Source organism: Aquarana catesbeiana, linkage group LG01 (assembly GCF_042186555.1).
Source record: "Aquarana catesbeiana isolate 2022-GZ linkage group LG01, ASM4218655v1, whole genome shotgun sequence".
Taxonomy (NCBI): Eukaryota; Metazoa; Chordata; class Amphibia; order Anura; family Ranidae; genus Aquarana; species Aquarana catesbeiana.
In genome coordinates this window covers 742046212-742071949 of record NC_133324.1, presented here as the reverse complement: position 1 = coordinate 742071949, position 25738 = coordinate 742046212, and the positions used below count along the sequence as shown (strand labels likewise).

Here is a 25738-nt window from a genome sequence, read left to right as displayed (position 1 = left end):
ATTTACTTTTTAAAATTCCTCATTAGATCTTTATACCAGTCTTCTGTACTTGCACATCATCATTCAGACTAGGAAAGGAGGAAATAGTAATGTTAGCTAATCAGGACTTATCACCAAATGTGGTATTAAAGTAACAAGGCCCACCTATACTTCGCTTACCACCACTGCGCCTCGGACAAATGTTTAGCACAAAATAAGATAAAATAAAATAAAATTGAGAAAATGTAATATAAAGCTGCCACTTTAAGGGTTGGAAAATGTAAGTAATGTTTTTCCTGTAACGTGACTAAATATGCATATAAACTAATGAAAACTACAGTGAAAAAACAGTGGCGCTATCCTAAGACAGAATTGTACTCATATGACAAAACTGAAAAATAGTGTATATATTCAAATCAACAATTAAAACACCATGTGACAAGTGAATTAAATGAGTGAATAATTCAAAAAAGTCCACAACTAGATGTAAAAAAAGTCCACAACTAGATGAAAAAAAATCCTTTGAATTGTAGTGTCTTCTTAATAGCTTCCACCACACCCGAGTGTTGAGTCTTCCCACTCCCTTAAGAAATGCACTCACCGACTCCAAATGCCTACACTCGCGTGTAAGGCTAAATCGCTTTTTTAACCATGCGGAAAGGGTTAAATCGGCAAACCAAAAATCCAATAGTGTGTGCAGAAATCGTTCCACATGTAAATAAAAATATAGTGTTCCAATAGTGTAAAACAGTATAACCAGTTTATTGTAAACACTCACACTCTTCAACTATTAAACTCACATTTCGCAAATTCCAAATAAGCAGAAACAGCTCCACTGACTGGGAGGATGCCGCCGCGAGAACACGGGGTGTGTGCAGGCGCTTTAGTTGGTTCTCTGGTAGTTGAATGGTAGGAGGGTATATAAGGGATGAGTGTCATCCCCTACAGCCTATCCCATGATTAAGTCAGTGTGTGACGAAACATGTCAGGGGCGTGGCTGTACGACGTTCTTCACCAGTGATGTGTAACGCTTTTCAGCCAAACGAGGAAGTGGTGATCTGTTAGACTGGCCAGGCATCGAGGAGTGGGTGAGATCTGATATCTGGCGCCTGCGTACCTTGGGTCCGCCGTGACCGCAGCCTTTTTACTGTGAGATCCAAGTGTTTAGTGTGCTGTGTTTTGGAGCTGTTTCTGCTTATTTGGAATTTGCGAAATGTGAGTTTAATAGTTGAAGAGTGTGAGTGTTTACAATAAACTGGTTATACTGTTTTACACTATTGGAGCACTATTTTTATTTACATGTGGAACGATTTCTGCACAAACTATTGGATTTTTGGTTTGCCGATTTAACCCTTTCTGTATGTTAAAAAAGCGATTTTGCCTTACACGCGAGTGTAGGCATTTGGAGTCGGTGAGTGCATTTCTTAAGGGAGAGGGATCACTCAACACTGGGGTGTGGTGGAAGCTATTAAGAAGACACTACCATTCAAAGGATTTTTTTTCATCTAGTTGTGGACTTTTTTTACATCTAGTTGTGGACCTTTTTTAATTATTCACTCATTTAATTCACTTGTCACATGGTGTTTTAATTGTTGATTTGAATATATACACTATTTTTCAGTTTTATCATATGAGTACAATTCTGTGTTAGGATAGCGCCACTGATTTTTCACTGTAGTTTTAATCAGGACTTCGCCTATGTTCACACAAGAATGCAGTGCGGGAGACCACCGATCAGTGAGCGTTTCCTGCACCGCATTCAAATTGAACTGCTTTTGCGATCTGCAGCAGATGTCAGTGCAATCTTAACGACACCTGAAACGCAGGTTGCAAACGCAGTGCGTTTGCTTGCACCGGATATTGTACAAAACGACCATGCGATATGGTTGCAGTGCAGTTCCAAAATTGGTATATGCATGACTTTGGTGCAACATGGTGTGATTTGATCCCATTCAAAATTAATGGGTACAAATCGCACCGCACTGGATCGAATGTGAATTAAACAGGAACACAGTTTGGTTCCTGTGCAATTCATATATGGGTCATAGAGTGAACTGAAGCTAACTCTATTGCACGGTGCTGTGAATTTAACAAATGATGCTTAGCCTAATTATTGCCTAATTGCCGTATAACCTAATAATTGAGTTGCTGCTGCTTCAATATCCAATCCCAGCCTTGTCATTGCAGTGGAGAAAGTTAACAGTTGGGATCTAGCTTGAACTGGCAGAGGTGGTTGGATTTAAAAACTAGATTCCCACACTAGGTTTACTTCACAAAGCAAAAGCAAATTTTCCTCCATGGAATGCATTTTGGGAAGTGCTTTCTCAGTAGAGGAAAAAACGTCAGACGCCATGGACGCATATGTGTACCAAGTGGGCATTTAGGCCCACCCTCCTTGCCACCACACATATGTGTTATGCACTCAACAAGAAGTAATAGTTAAAATAGTACCTCAGACAAAACACATTTTGTTTTTAGTTTTGGGTGGACTGAAGATAAGTTAGAACAGCCTTTCTCAACCTTTTCACCATGGAGCAACCCTTGAAGTAATTTCAAGGTTTGGGGAAACCCCTGTTTACAATTTATAGCAATGTACAGTAAGTTTTAGATATAATTGTGTACCTAGAGTTGACACGAAGGTGGATCATTTAATATCCTCCTGCTCTATATGGTAAAATAGCTTTCAGTAACAATCATAAAATATTATTAGGGAGATAAAATTACTCAGAAAAGAAAAGCAGACAGTGAAAACTTTAGTGTTCCCTGACATTGAAGTTCAGTGGAAATGCCCCCTTACACTGGAGGCCAGTGGGAGAAGGACCTCTTAATGTTGGTAGTCATGGTAGTGGTCCATTACAGTGGTAGTCAGGGGGAGATGGACTACTTTACATTGGGGGTCAGTGGGAGGAATGCCCCTTACTTTGGTGGTCAGTGGAAAGAATGTCACCCTTACAGACAGCTAAAAAGATCATTGGTGTCAGTGGTTACTTATCAGAATTGAGAGACTACACTGATCCCACACGCTGACTCTGACACTCTGCGAGGTTGACCCCAGATTGAAAAAGACACAATAAGTGTCAGGAGATAAATTTGCCACTGCTCACTACTCAAGGAACTCTTTGTTAGGATATTATTGTTGTCTCTGTCCTTATTTGGGAGACCCATCCTCACAATTTGTCCTGATGACCACTGTCACCAGGGCAGAATATTAGCAGGAAATACAAAATTTTAGTTTAAAGAGAAATCTCCTAATGGGGATGCACATCAAAGGTGAGATCTCCTATTATTTCATTTCATTTCTTTAGGACAGTAAATAGAGGAAAATATTTCCAAAGGGGAAAGAGGCAGTGATATGAACCCTTAATAGCTCTATTCAAAATTAAGAAAATTGTTTTGGGTGTAATCAATCCATGTATATGGTTTACAAATGTATCACAGTATTTTTAAAAACATTTAAGCTGGGCTATTGAGCCTGAAATACAAATTGCTTAAAAATAAGCAACAAGAAAAAAATGTCTGATGCCTTCCCCCAAATTGGACAAAGCTGAAGTTTAGGCATGGAACTATTTACATAGTTTCATTGGTCCAATGTAAGTATTTATGTGCCATACTTGTGGGTTCGTTGTGGAAGTTGGAAATCACAGTACTAGACATTGCTGCCTCTGTGTTCTGCACTAGCATTCGGGTCCCGGGAACAAGGTGGAGAGGTGGGGCAGTGAGATTATGATCTCTTCCGCATCAATAAGATAACAATTTGCATTCATTGAGCAAATGCAAAGTGTTCCCTGAATGGCGCCAGTACCGAGCAAGCTACCTCCTGTGTACAGTAAGCAGTAGCACAGCTGCTCAGCATGGGATCTGGAAGCTACTGGAGATCACTGGATTAGTGGTGCCTACTAAAGTGATGTCTATGGGGATCCCACTGGTATGACACATACATACTTACATCGGTCCAAGTAGGAGCAATGTAACCATGTAAAAGTGCAACACCTAAACTTCAGTTTTAACATGTTCCTTTCAGCTACCTTCCTTGTAGTGGCTGATCCACCCCCACATGCAGTGTTATTTAGTGGAACTAATGGACAGGAAGTAAAATATTATCTTCACACAATAGAAACTTTATCTTAGATTAACTTAATTGTGACAAATTCTTGAAACATTTCCTTTTATAATTTATTATTAGGTTACTGTGGCACAAATAGCGTTTGCTGCTTGTTTTGTTGTTCTGTTGCCATGTGATCCTGTCTATAGTTGTCTAAAGCCCCAATGCACTGAGTTGGGACTCTAAATGGAAAAGAAAACCCTGACATTTGATATTTACAGTGCTCAGCAGTTCTCGTCTACAGTAATCTGTAGGTGATGCTAGATGTTTGCACAGACTCCCGTGTGCTGTGGATGTCCACATTTCCAAATTGGCAATAAAAACATTGTAAAATGACTACCTGTGGGAATTAAGATAGTCTTAAGTTTTGTGGCATGCCATTCAGTGTTATCCACCATATCATTTGGAGTGCATTTGTCAGTCACCTAAACATACCTACTGTCCAGTCCCTGCAATAGAAGTGCACATATACTTGCTTCTCTGGCAGACTGTTTCTTTTATAACTGTGTTCAAACACTGAAATCTTCAGTATTCGACACCACTAGCCACATGCACGCTTTTTCCTCCAACCAATTTGTCAGTAGAGGACACAGCAGTGTCATAGGTATTGGACTACCAGAAGTGTCAAATGCTGAAGACTCTGGCCGAGGATGCAGCAATAAGGGAGGCAGGAGAAATGCCACAGAGATATGTATAATAGCTTTTCTTTTGCAGGGGCCTGCCAGTTAGCTTTGTTTGGGGGATAAACACGGTCACTTTAATGCTTCTGTCGGATAAGGCTGATAATATAGGTTAATGTCTTGTAACTAATCCCACCCTTTCCCTAGTCAAGGTGAACACATAATGCAGCCTCCATTCCACCACTATGAATGAACAGTTTGTTTAGAGCAGTGTTCCTCAACTCCAGTCTTTAAGGCGCCCCAACAGGTCATGTTTTCAGGATTTTCCAAATTTCCTGTGCAAAATAACGGAGAGCCTGAAAACATGATCTGTTGGGGTGCCTTATGGACTGGAGTTGAGAAACATTGGTTTAGAGATTTGCAAGTATAGCCAACACATCCACATGCATTCTTTATGCTCCTCCAGTAAAGCAGGGGGGTAGCGAAATTGGTCCAATCCTTATCAATGTTGATCCAAAGGATGTAGGTGTGTGTGTGTGTGTGTGGGGGGGGGGGGGGGGGCTGCTAGGGCCCATATTGCCATAATTCATCTGTCTTACCAAAAATGGACGGAATCCAGGAAGAGCTCTACCCTAGACATAAACAGCAAAGGTGGGGCATAAGTTACAAAGAAGTCCTGTTATGCTTAAAGTGGATGTAAACTCAATGTCATCCTTTCTAAACTACTGCCATAGGGGTTATCTATAAGGATATACATGCCTCCTGCATGTATCTTTACCTGTCAAATGTCTCCCCTCTGTCTGTTATTAGACCCGAAAAACTGCATATTCTGTGGGTGGGTCTGTTGTCTGGAGCTCAGTGGGTGAAGTCGTGATGTCAGTAGACTCCCCGCCCACCTCTACACTCCTTGTCAATTTGCATGTTCTCCTGTGTATTTCTAACACTGAACTTCTGCTGAAATTCTGCTATGATCTCTAACATCCAGTGAAAAGACAGGAAAGTAACCACATGACTTCAGCATGCCAAATCATGCTGAGGTGTGGAACAGCCAATCCTTGCAGAGCTGCTGAAGAAAGGAGTGGGATGGAATTAAAAAATAATGCATGTCTCTTAGGCTAATGCACGAGATGTAACTCACCTGTCGCTCACAGCAAGGGGGAGGATTTGACAAAGTTTTTCTCAGTTTGTCAAGATTTATCTCACTGAACAATAAAAGAGGATTGCTCAGAGCTGGATTAACTCTGTGTGGCAAGACTGGGCTCAAATGATAGGTAATATTATACTCTACAGTATGATATAAAAAAAAAAAAAAATTCGGGCTTACATCCACTTTAAGGATAAAAGGTGACCTGTTGCAGATTGTGGGTAGGGCAGTAAACATGTCCGCGTAACAGACTGAAGGCAAAGAGAGTGCAAGCATAAAGTTATACAGAAACAGCAAGTACAAATCAACTCTTGGTGTAATATAATAATGAAATTTAATATACTAGATTGGACAGCTTATCTGACAACCAGCTGTGGGTAGCATGATTAAGCCAAATTTTCTCTTGCGTAATAATCTACGCCATATTTCCTTGTAAAACCATGGTTACACGTGTAGGAAAAAAACCTTCTGAATCATCTTATATTTTACAGGGACGCTGATGTCCACAGTTCCGACTTACAAAACAGATCCGGAGAGCACAGAACTTCCCTTTACGCCAAGTGCAGGGTCAACTGTATTTCATACTGTGTATGGAGGTACAAATGGTACAAATGGCACAGATGTTGAAGAGACTGGTCCATTGGAACTCACCACTATCCTCATATGTGCCTCTCCTATTCTAATATTGCTTCTTCTATTACCTCTTATTTTTTGCATTATCAGGCACAAAAGAAGGAAAAAGTTTGAAAAAGGTATACATCTGCATAATTGATCCTAGGCTCTTTTATCTGATACTGGTATTCTCCCTCAGCTGTTGGTAGATAATTGCTTCATTCACTAAGCTACAGAATAACATATACGTTATTACCATAATGTGCATTATATTTAGCCATAGGACTGTTAGTTTCAGCACTCGTTGACTCTTGTTGATATATAGATATTTATATAGATCATATATATATATATATATATATATATATATATATATATATATATATATATATATATATATATATTTTCAAATAACGATTGTTATAGCTTAGTGTAGTGATCCTAATGTAATGTCAGTTAGTTCAAAGAGCCATATTTGTTAGATCTCTAGTAATCTCTCACTTCTAATTTACTTTTGCATAATCCTAGTTATAACTGGCTGTCCTTAGCTAGCTTTAACCATGTGCATCCTAGAGGTTTTTGCAGCTGGACAGATACCCACAGGTATAGCTCTTGGGACCTGCTGTCAGCGGTTCTTAAAGCCCATCTCCAGGCAAATAAAAAGTTTTCCCATGTAGTGGGGTTGTGCCCGCACTGCGCATGTTAACTGATGATTTTTGTCTAGGGTAGAGGAGAAAGGAGAGATACAATACTTACCTAGTCCTCCCTGCACAAGACCGATCCAGTGTTCCAGCAGTCTTAAATTGTGGACTGTTCCTGACATCATCAAGCCCAGAGCAGGCTCCATAGACCAGGAACAGTCCACTTCTGGACCACAGGGGAGCACCGGTTTCCGATGGAACAAAGAATTAGGTAAGTATAGGCTTTCTCTCCAGCCCAAGACAAAACAAGCAGTTGACATGTGCAATACGAACACAGATCCTCTGCGTGGGAATTTTGTTTTTGTCTGGAGATGGGCTTTAATAGCGCTGTCCTCCATACACACAGCTGTGTAAAGATGAGTAGTAGTGTGTGATGAGTACAGAGCCGTAAAACAAAAATAGAACGTTTTACGTTTGAGTGCAGTAATTTATGTGCTTATATACATGCAGGGCTGAAAAGAGGGGGGGGGGGGGGGGCAGGGGTGGCACGTGCCCCAGGCAACAACTTGAGAGGGGCGCCGCTGGCCAGATAGCCAAATTCAAAGGGCTGCAGTGGTGTCCAGAGAGCTAGCACTATCTAGGGATTTGGGAGTCTGGATCAGGCTGGACTGTCACTAGCTGCATTCATAGGGAGCCAAGCTCATACACCATTGGCTGCTCAGTGTGAACCTGCACTGTCTGCTGCCGATTGCAGGGGGAAGCCAGGATCTGGACCTCAGGTGGAGATTCAGCCTAGCCTGGCTGCTCTGTGTGAGCCCACGCTGTCTGCCACTGAATGTAGGGGGGATCCGGGATCCAGACCCAATCCCCGGGGATTCAGCCTGCTGTGCTGCCTTGAAGAGATCCAGTGGAAAGTCTGAGTCAGCCTTGAAGAAGGGATCCAGACCCCAGTAGTACCGGGGAGGGGGGGATCCGCTGCCCAGGGAGATCAGCTCTTCGGCAATCTGGCACTTATGATCCACAACCTAGGGGGGATCAGCTGGTGGGCAGCTCTGTAGGAATCTGGTATCTTATAGGTAAGATCAGTGTAGAATTACTGTGATTCTGACTGATAGGGATCCATGTTCCTGGCTGGTGTCTAAATCCCAGGTGATCCATGTTACTGTTGATTATTGGGGAATGTATGTTCTGTAGGGGGCTATCAGATCTCCAGTCTATCAGAACAAAATAACATTATATGGGTAAAAATATAGGGGCATATAAATAGCTATAGGTGGTGATTTCAACCACAGATAGAGCGAATCTGTATCCTGTACTTGATCAATGTCAATGATTAATTAATAATCAATGATTAGTGATCAATGTCAGTGGTCAATAAGGATGATATTATTGAGGTGGCACTACAGGACCGTATAGGGGACACCTCGGTGGTGTGTCACTCCCATCCCAGATAGGTACACAGGCCAAGCACTAAGCGCAGATTGTCTTTATTTTATTGGTACATTGGCTCCTGTTCAGGGCCGAAACTGGGGGGTGGGGGATGTGCTCGGGCCGTCACATTAAGAGGGGCACTGCCGCTAGTGTTGCCACCTGTCCAGATTTTCACCATAACCTTCCAGAGAGTCGATTTAAATCCTGGCATCCTGGCTAATCTGTACTGAATCCCAGAGCCTAGTGACGGGAATGAGTTCCAGCACTGAGCTCCAGTAACGGAATGAACACAGTAAGTGATTGGTACCAATCACTCACTGTGTCAATTCATAACTGAAGAATAGGAAATGGTGTTTACTATGCTTCAGTTTGTAAATGACCATGAAGCCACTCAGCATAGAGCAATTTGGCTACACTTACTGTTCACCGCGGTGCGCTAAGCGCACCACATTACTACACTCCTTGGGGCACTCAAAGCTGTCTCCTGTCTTTTACAATCCTATAGTGTATGCTTCAACAAAAAAAACCTGCCATCTGCTGCTTAAGTGTTCGGGTTTGACTTGAAGAAAAGGTGGCAACCCTATCCGCTGTGCTGGAAAAAAGCAGCAGCGCTTTATGAGGTGACCTTAAGCCTCACCTCTACAAAAGAAGAAAGCCCAGAAGTGAGTCTTTAATAATTCACTTTCCTGGCAGCGCCCCCTTCTAATCTGCACCAGGGTTGAGGCTTGAAATCATCTTGTTCAAACCTTACCACAGTAAAACCCTGCGGTTTAGCCTCATTTGTACTGCCCCTCAACAGCTCCCCCTTTAGCTACAGAGGCAGCTGCCAGGGATGTATACATGCCTTGGTAGCAATACTTTGCTTCGCTGCCATGGCAGGATTTATACCCCCTGTCGCTTTGGGTGGGCATAGCACCCGGCGAACGCCACCCATTTAAGTGAATGGGGCTGCTCTGCATGTGCCCTGCAATTGCGTACAATGCACATGGCTCACTAATGCAACGTTCCAGAGGTTAAAGCAGGAGACAAGGAGGCGATACAATGTTTCCTCATCACCTGTCATATACTTTCTGTAGAGACATCCGAGCCTTAGAACTCCTGCTCCTGGGATAAGCAAATATTGTTTAAATACAAGAACCGTATGTATTCTTACTTGAATCTCGCTTTGTGTATTTCTTCCATATCTATGCAGTAATCCAGTGTGAAATGTTGCCTTTGTGTGTGAGATTCCTATAATAAAGACCAGTCCTTTTTGCACTCTCTTCTTGTGCAGGGTGACTGGTCTTGTTCCCACCCACCCCCCCCCCATTTTCTGCAGACAGGCTGTAGTGGGTGGAGCCTGCTGGGTCCCTCCCACAGCTCTGCTCTCTGCACAGGCTATGTACAGCCAAGTGATGATGTCACTGCTACTTTTTATAAGGTAAAATCTGGGTTTGCACAAGTATTTACTACACACAAAATGGATTTATATCCTTTGTGGCTATTGAGAAATATGTCTCAATTAAAGTGTTTGTGCCTGGAGTTCAGCTTTAACCGCTTAAGGACCAACCGCCACAGTTATACTGCGGCAATGTGGCTCGATCCCGCAAATCGCTGCAGGTGTACATCAGCTCGTACACAGCGATTTGTGGGCGGGCGTGCCCACTGACCAGCGGGGGAACCAATCAGCGCGTGGGGCGGACTCAATGTCTGCCGGCCACCTGTGATCTTTTCCTGCAGTGACAGATTGGGGATCTGCCTGTATAAGCAAGGCAAATCTCCATTCTGACAGGGGAGATCACACAAATCCTGTCTTTCTGCCAGTCACACAGTCCCCCATACAGTTAGAATACACACTGAGGGAACACATTTAACCCCTTGATCGCCCCTGGTGTTAACCCCTTCCCTGCCCGTGTCAGTACAATAACAGTGCATATTTTTAGCGCTGATTACTGTAATAATGTCACTGGTTCCCCAAAAAAAGTGTCAAAAATGTCAGTTAGGTGTCCGATCTGTCCGCTGCAATGTCACAGTCCCGCTAAAAATCATTGCTCGCCGCCATTACTTGTAAAAAAATAAAATAAAAATGCCATAAATCTATCCCCTATTTTTTAGATGCTATAACTTTTACGCAAACCAATCAATACGCTTATTGTGATTTTTTTTTTTTTTTTTTTTTAACAAAAATATTTAGCAGAATACATACTGACCTAAACTAATGAAGAAATTGATTTTTTTTTTGGATATTTATTATAGCAAGAAGTAAAAAATAATTTTTTTTTTTTTTTTTTCAAAATTGTCGCTCTTTTTTTGTTTAAAGCGCAAAAAATAAAAACCGCAGAGGTTATCAAATACCACCAAAAGAAACCTCTATTTGTGGGGAAAAAAAGGAATCTTGTTTGGGTACAGCGTCGCACGACCGCGCAATTGTTGGTTAAAGCGATGCAGTGCCATATCGCAAAAAATGGCCTGGTCATTAAGGTGGAAAAATCTTCTGGGGCTCAAGTGGTTGAACTGCATCTATTTTTTAACATATGAGTTTCTGAGGGAAAGCAGATAAAAAGTTAACGTATACCTAAAGGCAACATTTTCTTTAGTTTTGGATAGAGTGGAGTGGGATTTGTACACCTGTCAGGTTTTTATTATTGTCTGTGTCCCCATTAGGGAAAGTCACCCCCCTCTACTTGTCCTGTTGTCCTATATACTGTTATCACTGAAAGTGAAATAAAATCCCAGATTTTGGGTTATCACCAGTACAGGAATAGAGGGGGAAGTCTTGAAATGGGGACACCATTTCTAGTGACATTGGTAGAGGAATTTCCTTTCACTACCTGGTTTGGCTATGAGACAGGAAGTGAAGGGGAAATCTCACCAATAGGACACAGATGGGAAAAATCAAACTGACAGGGGTAATAACCCTCCCCTACTCTATCCATTGTTTAAAAAAAGCTTTGACTTTAGTTCTACTTTAAAAGAGAAGTATAGGTTTTTGGGTTTTTTTGCCCATTCATACTTACCTAGGTGGATGCAGCATCGATCCGATGCTGCATCTGTCCCCCGACACCTCTGCACTGAGAACTGATCGATCGAACATCGCCGATGGCTCGGTTCTCACAGATCCCCGAGCGGAGAGCTGCTGACTGTCAATCAGCAGCTCTCCGCTCTGATCCTCCACGCTCATTGGAGCGCTGAGCTGTGGAGGGGCAGGGAACGGCCATCTCAGCAGCTTGCTGAGAGGCTGAGATGGGTATCTGTCCAGGGATCTAGGGGATCCAGACTTTATTGCTGTGATGATGCGGTGCCTGGACTGATTCCTGTGACGTCAGCAGAGAGTGGATTTCAGACCGCTCTCTGCAGAAAACGGGTCACAGGAGTGCAAAACGGATTGTACTCCTGCGACCCTTTGGAGAAGCTCAGCCTAACGAGCTCAGGCCGGACATCTGCTTTAATTATTTTATTTTTATACCCCTGAATAAGCCATTGTTATCCCTAAAGCTTAATAACCCTTTCTTGTCCAAAATTTTCATATGAAATTTTTTTTTGTGTTTTTGTTCATGTCGTTTGTTAATTTTTTTGTAGCATATATATTGCATACACAACTGGTGACATTTTTTTTTTAAATAAATAAATAAGACTGTGCTGGGTGACCAATTAGGGCATCCCTGCCCAATCTCAGTAGACTTGAAGTTGCTGAGAAGGAAACATGGTGCCATGTCTTCTGTTTGAAATCTGTAATTTGTAAGCAGAGGTAAGAATGTAGCCTGTGGGTTATATAAATCTGTATCTTGGGGCAGTGGTTTTGGAGGCCAATCCTGATGAAGGAAAAGTTATGAAATCTTTTTTTATGATTTATGAGTACTAAGTTGATGACATTTTTTTCTTTACTTCTTTATGTACTATCTCTAAATGCGGGAAAATGTAATGAATCATAGGAAAAAGAAGAAGAAATTTAATGGATTTTTCTGACATGTAGTACATTCTGTAGTTCATCTAAAGCCTTTTTTTCTTAGTTCAACAAAAACAAAAAATTCAGTGTAATATACAGGCATTCTCCAAAGTAAGGCAGGTCATACTGTACATTACACCATTTTTTGTTCAACCTGCGGGTTTTGATACCCCCCACACAAAATGTGCCAATTCCATGCACATTCAAGGTGGATACACTCACTCCTGCAGTGCCATTGTGTTCTCACAATGATCAGTGTTTCCAGCTATTACCAGAGGCACTGATCATTTGGAAAAAACCTGACAGGGTGGTTTTACAGAAGTTGAACTTCTGTACAACCACTGGCAGCATTTTGATCCATGTATGGCCGCCTTAACCCGTTCCTGCCTGCGCTATAGCCGAAAGACAGCTACAGCACAGGCTTACTTTGCCAGGAGGACATCCATGGACTTCCTCCCGTGATATCGCTGCCCGCACGCCCCCTGCGGCACGTGGGCGGCGTGCTCTGTTATCGCTGAGTCCTTCGGAGCCAGTCCACTTGATCATCTGTGTCCAATGACAGCTAATCACGATGTAAACACAAACTGGCTATCGGCTTTCCTTTCCTCACACTGACAGCATGAGGAGGGAAGAATAGGGCCAATAACTGTCTTGAGTTAAAGGGACATCTACAGTGATAATCAGGGCACTGATTGTCAGTGTCTTGATTATCATTGCAGTCCCAACGGTGTCCACCAATGCTGCCAATTAGTGCCCACCAGTCCTGCCAATCAATGCCTGCCAGTGCTGCCAAGCAGTGCCCATCAGTGCCTCCTCATCAGCCTCACCTATTAGTGCTGACTGTCAGTGACGCCTATCAGTGCCCATCAGTGGCGCCTATTAGTGCCCTTTGCCGCCTATCAGTGCCCATCAGTGCCACCTAACATTGCTGCCTATCAGTGCCCATTAGTGCCACCGATCAGTGCCCTTCAGTGTCACCTATCAGTGCAGCCTCATCAGTGCACACCAGTACTGCCTATCAGTGCCCATCAATGCCACCTATAAGTGCTCATTAGTGCCACCTCATCAGTGCCCATCTGTGCAGCCTCATCGGTGCACATTAGTGAAGGAGAAAAGTTTGCAAAATTTTATAACAAACTATGATTTTTTGTTTCTTTTTTCAAAAATTTTGGTCTTTTTTCGTTTGTTTAGCAAAAAATAAATAACCCAGTGGTAATTAAATACCACCAAAAGAAAGCTCTATTTGTGTGGAAAAAATTATAAAAATGTCATTTGGGTACAGTGCTGCATGACTGTGCAATTGTCATTCAAAGTGTGATAGTGCTGAAAGCTGAAAATTGGCCTGGGCAGGAAGGGGGCAAAAGTTCCCGGTAGGCAAGTGGTTAAATTGGTATGTTAAATGTCTTAAAGGAAATGTTATTTATTTATTTATTCTTATTGTAAAAGCAACTGGGAAGATGTTGCTGGAGGGGGTGGGAGGGACTGAGCAGGGCTTTTACATCCTTTTACCTAAGCTCCTGCACATTAAACAAAGAGCTGTCAATCTAAAAGGCTGTAGGTGGAGCTAGGTAAGACCATTCACTGATAGATCTATGAACAGTATCAGCATCTAAATCCAGCCATAGATGGAGCAATTTTCTTTCCTGCAGTCACGGGTTTCAGAGAAGAAAATCGCTCAATTCCCCCAGCCATCAACACAGTCAGTATTGATGGTGAAATACCTCCCATGAACCCATTGTGTCCTCCTGGCTGGGGAGCCATTCCCACCAGAAGAACACAGTGATTACTGCTAGTGGCTATAATGGCCGCTACCAATGATTGCATGTAAAATACGACAAGCTGGTTGTACTCAAGTTGATCGATCAATCAACTCGGGTACATTCAGCCTGACTCTACATGGTTTGAATCACGGCCGGTTTAGTGGGGACTGATTTGATGGCTGGCTAGTAGCAGCAAGGCTCGTGGTGATTTCACTGCAAAAAGAAATAGCGCTGCCTGTCACCCTTGTAAAGCTAGTGCTTACTGGAATGGTCAGCCTACATCACATACATATTGCGATTTCATAGTTTGGCTATAGTTCTACTTTAAGTGCATAAGAAAAAACAAAAAAACAACAACAAAACAAAAATCCTAATTTCAAATTCTCTCACAGTGATTAATATAGTTGAAATATAAAGATTAATATTTGTTTCACAAAGTTGACAGGGCACATTAGTGAGACCCTACTGTTCTAGAGCAGTCCTAAATCTGTTGGCACCAAACTGGCTTCTAACAGCTTATGTTTAAGTACCGTATTTATCGGCGTATAACACGCACATTAATTTTAAGAGGGAAGTTTCAGGAAAAAAACTTAAATTTTAAATAAGGAACTTTGAAGCAAAATAAGGGTCAGCGCCCATCTGCAGCCTCACCATTGCCATCAATGCAGCCTCATCAATGCCCATCTGCAGCCTCACAAGTGCCATCAATGCAGCCTCATCAGTCCACATCAATGCAGCCTCACCATTGCCATCAATGCAGCAGCCTCACCATTGCCATCAGTGCAGCTTGATCGATGCCCATCTGCAGCCCAGAGGGGACAGGGAGGGGGGCAGGACGAGCGCTGTCAGATTACATACAGCGAGAATCTCCTATGATAAACAGAACAGTGGTCCAAAGGCGGCCCAGGAGCCGGGACTTCCTGTTACAGAGGCCGCCAAGTAAACAGGAGATTCTCGCTGTATGTAATCTGATGGCGTTCGTACTGCCCCCCCTCCCTGTCCCCTCCGAGGCAGCTAAAATTGAAGTATTGGCGTATAACACGCACGTGCTATTTGCACCCGATTTTCATGGTGAAAAAGTGAGTGTTATACGCCAATAAATACAGTATTTAAAATGGGGAACATCTGAACCCTGTTAAAGATGGGTTGGGAAAAAAACACTTTTATGCTTGAAACTTAACATAGAACTGTGTATTTTACAATTCTAATTAAAATTTCTATATTAATATGTTTGTTAAAAACATTGGATGGTATAATTTAGTGCATTGTAGCTCCTTTCTCTGATCTGAGCCATCTGACAAGTAATGAGCCACAGCACTGATGGTTTATCCCAGTTCTATAAACAAGGGGCTTATTTTAGCACATCTGGATAGCTGAAATTGCTTTCCACGTGTAAAGGAAACTGGAGCTCCGTCTACTGGCTGGATAGAAAATTGCATAATATTATTTGCATTTTTTCCTATTTTATTGACTAAAAAACAATGATTTTTTTTTTTAAGTCCTGGTCATAATGAAAGAAAATGTACACAAAACTGTGATATATTCTTTTTTTGATTATTCAATTGCATGATCCCAATCTTTTGGCTGAAAGTCCCAGAGAAGTTCATTTGCAAAACATGCAGCCAGCTTTTACATTACGGTGACCAGACATGCCTGGTTTCCGGGGACAGTCCGCGGACTGAGGACACTGTCCCTGGAGTCCAGCCAGTCTGTGCCCAGATTTGTTCCCAGATTGCAGGGTCGGCGGCAGGTACAGGGCCGATGCTGGGCGGGTGCTGAGGCGGGGGGGGGGGCGGTTCGCCCCTGGTGCCACACTGGGGGGTGTCAGGCCGGTGTTTCGTCAGATTAGGCGACCCTTCAGAATGTGTAATTGAAGTAACATTTCGTCGCCGCCATCTTGCTACACCCCGCACTCCTCCACAGTAAGGAAACACTGAGAAGGGGGCAAACGGACATCATGTTATACCCACCGGAGTTTTGCATTTTAGACTTTTTTTAAACTGAGTTTATATAGTGAAATACAGTACTTAGAACTCCGTGTGAATGTTTGTTTACATTTTGAATTTTAAAAGCAGCAGTGTTCTGTCTGATTAGCAAACCTGTGAGATAAGCAGGCTTGCCGCAGCTTTTAAAAAGTTCTAAGTAACAAGATGTCCGCTTGCCCCCTTCTCAGTGTATCCTTACTATGGAGGAGTGCGGGGTGTAGCAAGATGGCGGCAAGGAAGCGTCACTTCTGTTACACATTCTGACAGGTCGCCTAATCTGATGAAACACCGGCGTCACCCGCTGTAACAGCTTTATTTGAATGGACGGGTGCCCGCCCTCACACAAGTCCCGCCTCCTAGTTTGGCTTCTTTGATAGACAGCAAACTTGTCCAGTGCCGGGACGTGTGCTGTCTATCATAGGTGGGAGTCGATCCAGGAGGCGGGACTTGTGTGACGGTGGGTGCCCGGCGATTCAAATTAAAGCTGTTACATGAGGGGCTGCATAGATGGGCACTGATGAGGCTGCATTGCTGGGCACTGGTGAGGCTGCATAGATGGGCACTGGTGAGGCTGTGTTGCTGGGCACTAGTGAGGCTACATTGCTGGGCACTGGTGAGGCTGCATTGATGGGCACTGGTGAGGCTGCACTGAGAAAGAGAAAGCCACAGACTTGAGACATCTCTGTCACTGTGCTCTCTCCTCCTATCAGCATGTTTTTTGGAAGCACGGTAGTATTAGGCCTCTTGTACACAGATGTTTTTGTTTTTTTTACCCCTGAGGATGCACTAGAGCAGAAAACATGTTGGATTTTAGAGTGCTGGTGACATTCCACCACATGAATCACTGGTGAATTTTTGTTTGTTTTTAACCTGTTTTATACTGCATGTGGGGATTTTAAATAAATACTACGCCATGGAAGTTATATCTGGCTTGGTTTGGTAAGCATCTATCCCATACAGCCACACTCTATATTCATGCACCTTGGACTGTGAAGATCTGGTCAGTGGATCCATTTAAAGGGACCACATCCATGAGAGAGCTGTTGTTATCTGGGTGAATACAGATCGCTATTGCTGCTTATAACTTTTGGTAGCCACATGTTTTGGTGAGTGCGGAGTGCTGGTGGTAGTTTTGGCACAGTGAATTTTCACACTGTAATTTGCATTCTTGAATGAAGCTAAGGAGGCATTTATGCACCGTATGTTCAGGAATTGGTGGACTTATTACACATTGATATATGGACTATTGATTGGTGTCATATTTCAGCAATATTTTTTCACATTTACATTTTTTTTCTTGTGAATTATTTAGTTCTGTTTAATATTTTTTTATTTGCACTGAGGTCTTATAACTAATTAACGGTACATCATTTTGATGTTAAAATTTGTTTAGTGCTGCGTGCACTCATATATCATTATATACACTGGGCAGCACAGTGGTGTAGTGGGTAGCACTCTCGCCTAGCAGTAAAAAGGGTCGCTGGTTCGAATCCCAACCACGACATTACCTGTCTGGAGTTTGCATGTTCTCCCTGTGCCTGCGTGGGTTTCCTCCCACACTCCAAAAACATGCTGGTAGGTTAATTGGCTTCTGTTCAAAATTGGCCCTAGTATATGAATGTAAGTTGGGGACCTTGGATTGTGGGCTCCTTGAGGGTAGGGACCGATGTGCTAAGTATAAAATTGATGCGCTTTAAATAAATAGTGCACAATATGCTGCTGCGACTAAGCTTAAATCCAGGAATAAAAAATGCATACATGTGAATAAAATAAATTAATAATTATGGTGCTAATACATGTGTTAAAATTGCCAAAATAAATCTTCAAATTGGTGATGTGACGGTGAGTATAAATAAAATAATAATGACACTCTGAGTACAATGTCCAGGCAGAGATAAATAGTGGGAGAAAGTAAAAAAAAAAAAAAAATTTTAAACAGTTCCTTCCCTTAATTCAGATTGATTGACTCACTGGGTTAGATCGTTTGTACCAGGATATTTAGTTTTTCTTGCATCCCACTTCAGCAATTACACTGCTGGTGATTCGGCTCTCAGGATAAAGGTTTTATGCAAAGCAAACAAAAAAAAAAAATAGATCATTGTGCAGTGAACTTACTAGATAGTACATAAGCAAAACAGGGACAAGAGATACACTCACACACTCCCGGTCTATTAGAAGCAAAATAAGCAGATTGCAGTCAGCCGCTGTGGACGAGGTTTCCCATAGAGAAACAGCTGCTGTTAACCTTCAGGTGTATTGCAGCACTGAACGTCCTAAGCTCCTCCCACGCGTTACATCAGGGACCGATGTGGGTGTACGATGTATGTGCAGAGTGCTGCATGAATTGGCGGCGCCATATGGGTACCTTAAATTAAAAAAAAAAATAGGGATGATTGTAGACATGCACCCACACTCACTCAGGTTGAACTGGATGGACTGGTGTCTTTATTCAACTTAACTAACTATGTAACTATGTAACACTGAGGGGAATTGGGCATATTATTTTCTGGTGCTAGCTGCTTCCTTTGTCTTCTAAGCACTGACTTATTTGGATTTTTTTTTTACAGCTCTGATTGCTTTTCTACATTGCAGATCTTTGCAAAGCTGTGTGTGTGTCCCATAGACAACAATGTACCTGTGTTCAGGACAAAAAAAAAAGCTACATGGTAACAAATGCTGCATTTTTTATGTCCGAGTACAAAAGGCCTCTAACCGAACGATTCCTTTTTTTTTTTTGCTTCTCTTTTCCCAAACATACCTGCATGAATTGCTGTCTTTGCGTTTGAAGTCTAATTTTAAATTCAGTACTTATCTTTATTTCATCACCTTACCTTAAAAAACATTTTCATGCTAAAAGTCAGCTCTTAGCTGGGACACAGGTCACAGCAACTATATACACCACCGTGAGAGTATTAAGTTTTACTTGCTGGTAAATATACCCATTTGTGCTGCTATAACAAATCATAGCAAACTTCATGATACTGTTTATATGTACATTAACAATTTCTTTTTCCGTGCAAGATTTGTGAGATTTCCTCTGTTCATCGAGAGAAAGCAGTAATGAAATAGAGGGGAAATAAAAATGAGGCAGGAAGTAAAAATAGTCTCTAAAACAGGGGTCACCAACTTTTTCCACATAAAGCTCCATTTTTGCAAGCATCAGACAACTAATTTGCCAATGAAGAAACGCACGCCATAAGCTCATAGTTGTACTATTAATGGAAAGTTAAACGCAATAGTTGCAAAATGTGATTACCAGGTGTATGCACCTTCAGACTTCAGATCCGCCCCAAATTATGCACCTTCAGAGCTTAAATCGGCCCCAGTGCACGTATGCACTTCAGACCTCAGATGCGTCCTCAGGTCAGTTTGATTGTGTCCTCAGACCTCAGGTGAGCTCTAATGCACTTCAGATCTCAGGTCGGTTTGATTGTGTCCTCAGACCTCAGATGAGCCCTAATGCACTTCAGACCTCAGGTCAGCCCCAATCCTAAATTATGGAGTGTCCCAAAAACAGGAATAGTCAGTATATCTTCCAATGGGGACACTGTGACCCTGGTGACAAGGGATTGCCTCACTTTAGAGGGTTTTTCTCTCACTTCCTGTTTTGACTACTGATAGGCTTCGTGTACACAGGACGTTTTTACAACCTCTCCTGAACGATTTAACTTTGCCGCGTTTACATGCCACGTTTGGCGGGCGTTTTGCCGTGTTTGTGTTTAGAAGCGTTTTAACCACTTCAATACAGGGCATTTTCACCCCCTTCCTGCCCAGGCCAATTTTCAGTTTTCAGTGCTGTCGCATTTTGAATGACAATTACGCTGTCATGCAACACTGTACCCAAATGAAATTTTTATCATTTTTTTGAGACAGATAGAACTTTCTTTTGGTGGAATTTAATTACCACTGGGGTTTTGAAAACAAAGCAAAATGTTTTCTTAGTTTAAAATTTTGCAAATAAGTATTTTTTTTTACTTCATTGATATGCACTGATGAGGTGGCACTGATAAGGCAGCACTGATGGACACTGATGAGGTGGCACTGATGGACATTGATGAAGCTGCACAGATAATCAGGGCACTGATGACGGCAAGTCTGTTTAAATGTGATCAGCTTTTGTTGGACACATCTGATCACATGGTAAAGGGCCACTGTGATTGGGCCGATACCACGATCTGTGATCAGCTGGGGACATAGTCACAGCGGTCATGGAGCGCGCCCAATGCCCACACCAGGGGGCACGCAGGAGGCAGGGTTCTGTGAGGAATGCTCTATAGCCATCTTTCAGCTATAGTACAGCCCGGAAGTGATTAAATATGGATAGCAATATGGAAAAATGCAGTATTGTATTACCAAAAGAGCATTTGATGCTTTTAGTAGACTTCCAGCAGAGGCAGTGAGTCAGTCAACAGTACCTGAATGAAAACATGCTTGGGACAAACATAGATCTATACTCAGACAAAAAGGTAAAACAAAAAATATAAAATAGACAGAAAAATTAAAAAAAAAATGGCTTTGATGGACCACTTGGTCCTTTTTCTGCCATCACTATTCTGTGTTTCTGATTTTTTTGAATGTTATCTTTTTAAAAAAAATGTTTTTCCATTTCCAGATGACCCACCAAAAGAAGATATTAAAAGGTGAATAAGAATTGTGTGTTATGTGTTGGAAGAATTGGCTCTCTTTGAATGTACTCCCTGTGTATTATGTCCTCCACCCTTTCGTATTCTACAAGACAGAACAGGAATTGTTCCTTTGCCCAGAGGTTTTGTGTCAGGTTCCAGTCATGCTCAGCAAAGCCTCTCCCTTCTGTTGTACTTTGTTTATGGCGTGTACCTTATATACCTTGCAAATGATTGTTTTACCAACACTGGGCTGCTCCACACATCCAGGTTTTTCCTGCATTCTGAAGTGGACATTTCATGTATGTTTCATTTAGTTTTCATGCGTTTTTATATGTTTTTCCTAGGGGGGTACTTCCTGCATCATGCATTTTAGATGCATTTCGCATGCAGTGTCGTTCATCTGAGCAGACAAGTTTTTATTTTTTAAATAAATGGTTATGGAATTTAGGCCCCATTCACATTTTTATCTTTCACCATCCTCTTCATACACCATCATTTCTTCTATTTTTTCTCTTCACATTCTTATTTTTATATTTTTCTGTTATTATATCTTTCACATTTATATCTATATATGTTTTTTAAATGTTTTATTCTAAAAATTCATTCATTTTTTTTATACTTTTTTATTTTATATATATATATTTTTTAGATCTATTTTTATTTGTATTTTTATCCCCATTCTCACTTCCATTTTCATTTCCCCAGTTTTTTATAGATTTTGCACCATTCATCATTATCTTATTTTTACCTATTATTTATTTTTACCACTTTCCAGTCTTATGTTAATTTTCACTTTACATTTTTCACTCCCCACACATCCCTTTTCCTTTTTCTTATTTTTCTTTTTTACACACTCCGCTCCATCACCCCCACTTAACAGCCCAGGATGATCAATTACATACACCTGCCAGCCCTTATTAGCAACTGCCAATGATGTTTTTATATTCCCCCACAAGCATGGGATCTCCATCCTCATGACTAAGCTCCGACGCGGGGGGCAGAGTGAAACGCGTTGGAGACGTGGCCTGGCAGGATTCCATGCTGAGGTTGTCTCTATCACCATCACACAACCTCGTGGATGTGTGGCATCGGGGGTTCCCTCCTACTTTTCTCTAGGCCCCATTCACACCTATTGGAGCATGAACAAGCATTTTTATTTGATCAATTCTCTTATGTACACACGACCGGTTTTGCCGTTGGAATAGACGGAGTTCCAATGGAATTCTGCTCAAGCTGTCTTGCATACACACAGTCACACCAAATTCTGACCGTCTAGAACACGGTGACGTACAACATGTACGACGGGACTAGAAAACGGAAGTTCAATAGCCAGTGGCCAATAGCTTCCGTCTCGTACTTGCTTTAGAAAATGCATTGTTTTGGTGCGTCGGAACAGTATACAGACGAGCGGTTTTTCCGATTGTAATTTGTTCCGTCTGAAAAATATAGAACATGTTCTCTATCTAAGTCCATCTGAATTTTCGACAGAAAAAGTCCGATGGGGCATAAACACGGTCAGAATAGACGATGAAAAGCTCCCATTGGACTCTTTCTGTCGGAAATTCCGCTCGTGTATACGCGGCATTAGGCCTCATTTCCACCTGCGCATCTTTCCAGGCTGCCCAATGTGTAACAAACGTGCCAAAGAAGCAAACTTTTCAGGTGTAGAGCTTCGCCCATGTTTTCGCACAATTGTCAAACATGCAACAAAATATGCAACAAAACATGCTTTTCCTGGCCATATTTTGGGTGCCATTAAGAATGAATGGCACTGCAAACACGACACATGTATTTCATGTGTTTTTCGCGTGTCCCAGGAACGTGCATGGAAAAAGTACATTTCTGCATGTTACTGCGCATGTTCCCAGAATGTGCAGGTGTGAATAGGGCCTTACAGCTGAACTCCGCCTTATCTGCAGTCTTGCACAGTTGTACAGTCTCCTCTCCTGTCCTGATTACTCTGATTTCACTGCACACTGTCAGTTTCTCACAGTGTGCATAAGTAATTGTAGCAAGTCAGATATTTCCTGACCATAGGACGTCCAGCATCAGCTAATACTTTCTTTAGTCTTAGGCTACATTTTTCACTATAGCATTATGTGAATGCACTCGAAATCACACAGTGTTGTGGGTGTTTACTAAACAAGCAAAAAACACCAAAAGGTCATCTCTTTGTATATCTTCACATGTACAGCTAAAAGTTCTTCTCTTGTAGTTCCTTGAATAAGCATCTTTTCCTCTGCTTGAGGCAACATCTACAGTTGATAAGACATAAAACGAAATAATTTCAAGACCCGTGTCGATTTCTATGAATTATTCAGAATCAACACATTTTTTATTTATTTTCATGTCCCAGCCCTATCTTTGAAGAAGATACCCCATCAGTAATGGAAATCGAGATGGAAGATCTTGACAAATGGATGAACAACATAAAGAAAAATAGTATGTATGTCTTACATTTCAACCACTTTTCATGTCCTCTCAGAGTGCTCTATTCTTCTCACCCTCCATATTGATTCCTATGGATACATTATTTTAATTCTTGGCTCTTAGGTATGTGTTTTTATACTGTTTATCTCTCCAGAGGCCTGTAATTCTGCTTTGTCAGATAATAGGACAACATGGTGTGCTGCAGGTACTTTTCTTTATGGCAAGTTATTGCTCATAGAACTTTAACACTTTGTAGCTCCTGGCGATTCATAACCTGAATCTCAGAAGAAAAAACAAAAAAAAAAAAAACACATTTCCAATATATCTATCTAGTAAGTGAATGTTCATACACATTACTATCATGTTAGGGGTAATTAAAGTACATCTGTCATCTGTACACAACTCATTAAGCTTATTAAATGATGCAGTTTATCACATTTGTGCTACACTGGATGCAGACTGCAGCTAGGTATTTCTTTTTTATATACCAATTTATTCATGAAATTTTACCATATAGACCAGGAGTCCCCAAACCCCTTAGCTTATCAACCCCTGCATGATATTAGTTTTAGGTTGTTCATAACCTCCCAAACATGTATTGTAGAAAAATATTAATAAAGACGAATTTCATTAAAAGTACTTCAAATAATCATAATACTGGTCAATAATTTTCTTATGAATACTGTCCTCATTATGGTTTGATACAATGCAGAATTTTTAGTAAATGCAAAACAATGAGTTCTTTGACACCACTCAACAGTGTCTGAGGTGGATGGTACTCAGTGTCTCTCCAACAGAGTTTGAGGTTGATATACTCATTGAAACAACTTAAAAAATTGAGCTAGGTGCTAAAATTCTATACTTTGTATCACACAAATCCCTGAACACAAAAACAACAGCTGCATTCACAAATACCTTACCCCTTGGTACAAAATAAATTGAATTCCTTTTAAGTGTGTTGCGCTATTGTATTCCTCATAATGACAATAATATAAACTCAATAAATTATAAGTCAATAAAAAGTGATAATAGTGCACATATCCGTCTGTGATGCACCATTGGATCTATAGCTCACAGATGAATATGTTCACTATTATCACTTTTATGGATTTATGATTTATTGAATTTATATGATTTGTCATTACGAGGATGCAATAGCAAAACACACTTAAAGTGATATTAAAAGCTTTTGTTTTTTTGTTTTTTTTTTTTAATAACAAACATGTCATATTCACCTGCTCTGTGCAGTGGTATTGCACAGAGCAGCCCCAATCCTCCTCTTCTTGGGTCCCTTACTGGCACTCCTGGCATGGAATTCATGAAGGTAAAAAACCTTGAGCCTTTAGAACCACTTTATTCTATTTAATGTACTCATTAGCTCTCCAACAAAGTTTGAGGTGAGTGTACTCAATGGTTCTCCAACAGAGTCTGAAGTGAGTTCACTCATTGGCTCTCGAACAGAATATGAGGTGGGTTTATTTATTTGCTCTTCAACAGAATTTGAGGTGGCTCTACTCACTGGCTCTCAAACATGCTTTGAGGTTTGTTTACTTATTGGCTCTCCTGGGTACTCACTGGGTCTCCAACAGTTTGAGGGGGTATACTCACAAGCTCTCCAACAGAGTTTGAGGTGAATGAACTCACTGGCTCTTTAACTGGCTCTTTGGGGGTGTACTCCAAAAGAGTCTCCAAAGGAGTGTGAGGGGGACGTACTCAGTGGCTCTCCAACAGAGTTTGAGGTGGGTCTTCTGACTGGCTCTCTAACACATTTGTATTTCTTGCCCAGCAGGGCAACAGTGAATGGTCACAGACACTCAACACAAAGCAGCTGGTTAAAAAGTCTAGTAATAACATAGCTAATAGACACAACTTCATAGCAGCTCTCACTGAGAGTTGACTATTTACCCCTGGATAACACTAGTGTCACAACTAGCCAGTTCTCATTTTACATGGAGAAAGTTACATTCTGGAAACATGCACCAAGCTGGAGACAGAGGTAACCATCGTACTTAATGGTTGATCTGGTATATGTGCAGCAATATCAAAGGACACTTCCATTTTTGTTCCAAAATCTGATAAGCAGGGCAAGGGGAGGGGTTTGGTAAACTGTTTTGTATGAATATAACTTATCTGACTTATCTTGATTACATAAAGTCCCTTCTATCCCCTCCCATCTCAAATTAGCTTTTTTAAAGCATTTCTGATAAATATAAAAATAGAAATGTCCTCTGGAATGTCAGTATATGAACTTCCATATTACTGTAGACACCATTGTGATAGGAATGTTCAGTGAAGCCACTAGTGCCAAAAGCTTGCAAAACTTCAAATGACTGAGTATGTATAGCAGGAAAGCAGAAGCAGGATGTCAAAGTTTTGATCCTTGCTCCTCTGGCCTGGACCCATCAGTGTATTAAATAATAATAAACTAGATGCAATTCTTGTTAACTCACTGTATATTTTAGTTTGTTTAATTCACAAATTTGA

At 41.4% G+C, this 25738-nt stretch overlaps 1 protein-coding gene across 4 annotated transcripts in view; it reads left to right on the top strand.

The window, feature by feature from the left end:
* Window positions 1-25738, top strand: part of TMEM154 (transmembrane protein 154) — a 78677-nt gene that overhangs the window by 7695 nt on the left and 45244 nt on the right. For 2 of the 4 annotated variants that reach the window (XM_073605207.1, XM_073605219.1), the window contains exons 2-4: window positions 6337-6597; window positions 20812-20839; window positions 23181-23266. In XM_073605207.1, the coding sequence (XP_073461308.1) occupies window positions 6337-6597; window positions 20812-20839; window positions 23181-23266 (375 nt within the window). Of the gene's footprint in view, window positions 1-6336; window positions 6598-20811; window positions 20840-23180; window positions 23271-25738 lie in introns of all 4 variants that reach the window. The other 2 variants (XM_073605236.1, XM_073605227.1) reach the window with 1 other exon arrangement.